Source organism: Pristiophorus japonicus, chromosome 6, assembly GCF_044704955.1.
Source record: "Pristiophorus japonicus isolate sPriJap1 chromosome 6, sPriJap1.hap1, whole genome shotgun sequence".
Lineage (NCBI taxonomy): Eukaryota > Metazoa > Chordata > Chondrichthyes > Pristiophoridae > Pristiophorus > Pristiophorus japonicus.
This window is the reverse complement of record NC_091982.1, coordinates 223,460,267-223,463,958: the sequence shown is the minus strand read 5'-3', so window position 1 is coordinate 223,463,958 and position 3,692 is coordinate 223,460,267. Positions and strand designations below refer to the sequence as shown.

At 37.7% G+C, this 3,692-nt stretch overlaps 1 protein-coding gene across 1 annotated transcript; it reads right to left on the bottom strand.

Annotated features, from left to right (window-relative positions):
• Positions 1 to 2,209: 2,209 nt before the first annotated feature.
• Positions 2,210 to 3,121, bottom strand: LOC139265391 (G-protein coupled receptor 55-like). The gene has a single exon (XM_070882379.1). It carries the CDS (start codon positions 3,119 to 3,121, stop codon positions 2,210 to 2,212), a length of 912 nt encoding a protein of 303 aa, XP_070738480.1.
• Positions 3,122 to 3,692: the final 571 nt, after the last annotated feature.

The window sequence follows — 3,692 nt, the reverse complement described above, 5'->3', positions numbered from 1 at the left end:
AACTGAGCTGCGATTAGGATGTAAATAGGCTGCAATGCAACGCCAAGAAGGTGGCAGATGGAGTATAGCAAGAGGAAGCTAAAATTATCCACTTTTTAGGAAGAATGGAAAAGCAGAATATTTTTAAAGGGTGAGAGACTAGTAAATGTTGGTATTCAGAGGGATTTGTGCACAAATCACAGAAAGCTAACCTGCAGTTATAGCAAGCAATTAGAAAGGCAAATTTTATGTTAGCTTTTATTGCAAGGGGGTTGGAGTATAAAAGTAAGGAAGACTTGCTGCAATTATACAGGGTTTTGGTGAGATCCCACTGGAGTACTGTTTTGGTCTCCTTATCTGAGGAAGGATATATTTGCCTTAGAGAGGATGCAACAAAGATTCACTAGATTAATTCCACAGATGAGTGGACAGTCTTATGAGGAGAGATTGAGTAGAATGGGCCTATATTGTCTGGAGTTTAGAAGAATGAGAGGTGATCTCATTGAAACATATAACATTCTTAGAGGGCTTGGCAAATGCTGAAAGGTTGTTTCCCCTATCTGGAGATATTAGAACCAAGGGGCATAGTCTCAGAATAGTGGTCGACCATTTAGGACTGAAGTGAGGAGAAATTACTTCACTCAGCGGGTTATGAACCTTTGGAATTTTATATCCTGAGGGCTGTGGATGCTCAGTCAATGAGTATATTCAAGACAGATCAATAGATTTTTGGGCAATAAGGGAATCGAGGGATATGGGGATCGGACGGGAAAGTGAAGTTGATGTAGAAGTTCATCCTGATCTTATTGAATGGCGGAGCAGGCTTGAGGGGCTGTATGGCCTACTCCTGCTCCTATTTATTTTGTTCTAGCATTCTTAATCCCAATATGCAACCTATATTAGTTGAAGGGTTTTAGATGAGTCTTTCATCTTGCATCAGTAGATAGACCAAAATGTATGTTTTGTTGGTGTTTTATAAAAAGTGTCTAAATTAGCTTGCTTTGAAATGTCCGACATAACCTAATTTTTTCTTGTGAAGAGCCTTGGGATGTTTTACTAAATTAAAGTCACTATATAAATGCAAGTTGTTGTAGAAAAATATTGATTACATCAGGTCTGTCACCAACAAGACTAAAGTACGACGCCAGATAAAGTGCAACTTAATTCAACTGCAAGAGGAAACAAGGACTGAGGTAGCATAAAAGGGTATCTCTAAAATGTCTTTATTTGAATGCATCAACAATATATCAGTAGTCCCATTGTAAGGGTCAGCATTGGTAATTACAGTAAAGGTAGTCAATATAATTTGACAGCATACGCTCAATAATAAAATTATTTATAAGTAGCATTGTATTAGCTGGGTTTACTTAACACAAGTACAATGGAATAATATTTGATGTAACAATTCACAATCTATACTGCAAGGTGGCAACAGTAGGTCGTCTTTCCAGGTAATATTATAAACATATGCAAACTCATTCATTAGGCAGCAGCCTGGTTATAGCACAATGCTCTGTCTTCCACTACAGTGCTCTAGTTTCACTTTTGGGGCTCCTTGCGAAAAATTGCTATTCGTAGTTTTGATTGTCTTCTCTCCTTAGCCATTTGCTAACCTCCTCGTACTGTCATCTTCTCTTGTTGTACTTCAAAACTTATACGACCGAATTAACTGTAGGAGCAAACTTTATAATAGCTACTTTCATGCTGCTCTTAACCCTTTCAGGAACTTTCTTAGACCTCTTTAGATGAATGGTGACTGATGTTAAATATCTTACGCTTAACAGCAGGCACCACTTCAGCTGACATGACCAACCACACCTACACATTGTGGCACTATATAAATGCAAGTCTTTCTTTTTCTTATTTACATGAACCACTTAAAATGCAATTCAAATAAACAAACAGCTCTAGGTCACTTAAATTGATTACTTCCAATTAATTTTATGAATCACAAAGCTACACTTCCAATGTATATGAATCATTAGGGGGAAGCATATTGCTATCATGTTGCTGGTCCAAGATGCATAGAAAATAAATCCATCCTTGTTTTAACTCAACACTCGTGCTTATACAACTTCAGCAGTATCTGCACTAAGGCATCAATACATGTTAAAAGAATAAATCCTATACCTTGAGTACATTTTATTATCCATTATTCTTCATATAAGGACTGTAGCCGAATTGTAAGTTCATGTAACCGAGACGAATATGGCAAAATGAATTCTATAAGTCAACTAGTATGGGTTGAAATAGTTTCCTCTGTGCTCTTGACCTTTGATTTCCAGAACTCCTTAATGATCAAATAGTAGTACATTGCATCCAGGCAACAGTTTATTGTCGCCAAACACTGAGAGATTTGGAGAAAGACACGCAGAGACGCCAGGTAATAATTTGCTATATAGCAATTTTTAGCTAAAAAGTACAGCAGCATGGCTACATGACATGGTGTAAAGCAGAGAAGGAAGGTTACCAGATTTGAAGAGATAATATTCATAGATGTATTCATGTTCGCATCTTCTCTCTCTTCATCCACTCTTTGCAATGTTCTGATTATCTGAATACTACAGAAAATCACAGTAACTGCACCAATTAAAAATATGGTGACCATACTCATGGGAATTATACCGGTTTCCCAAAATGCAGAAAAATTCGAGAAACATATTTCGTTTGGCCGCTTAGTGCCAGATTGGATGTAATTTGGAATGCTTGCAGACCAGACACAGATCCACACCACAGTGCAGGTGATGATGGCTTTCTTTGGAGATCTGAAGGTTCTTGCCAGGAAAGGATGTTTGATGGCGATGTACCGATCCAGGGCTATCAGTGTTATTAACAGGATAGTCCCATAAGTGTTCACAAAGTACAGGGACTCCACAAACTCACAGAACCCTGGACCCAGATGCCACTTTCCACCTACCTGGTAGGCATAGATTTTGAAAGGCAGGGAGAAAATCAGAAATATGTCGGAAAATATCAGGTTTGTCATGTAGATCGTAGATTCCGTCCACTTCTTTAATCTAAAGCAAACTATCCAGAGCGCCACTGAATTGATGATCAGTCCCAGGATGAATGTTGGTATATGCACTATATACTGAAATGTCTTCACGAATTCAAAGTACGTTGTGTTGTTCGAATTGCACATATTTGATGAAAAGAGTAGAAGCAAGACGGTATCCCAGTTAATTCTTACATTTCATTTAAACTTGCTGTAATTTTCTACTGCTCTCACAATTTGAGAAGTATAAATATCATTACTTGAATTCTGAAACTACCTGCGTCATTTAAGTAATAGCGATTTACTTGCTATTCGTTATTACCAAGACCTCCAGTCGTTATAAATTGTTTCCTTTCCACCTGTTTATAGCAGTGGCCACATCCTGTATAGGGTCATGTCAGAAACAGAGAATGATGACTTCACCGTATCTTGAAATAATTCATGGGAAATAATCTGTAACACAATCTGAAGCTGCTTATTAGGGAGGGACTGTTTTACAATGTGTGTTGTTCTCTTGTGGTTAGGGGAACACTATATTTAAGAGCTCTCGAAAACGCATTTTCCATTTGCAAAGTCGTCAGGAGTACGTTAAAGATCTCATGGCAATATTTGAAAAATAATTGGCAGTTCTCCCAGTGTCTCGGTCTTCACCAATCAATACAGTCAAAAATATATTAATTAGTGATTTATCTCAGAGTGGTTTGTGGGATCTTGCTGT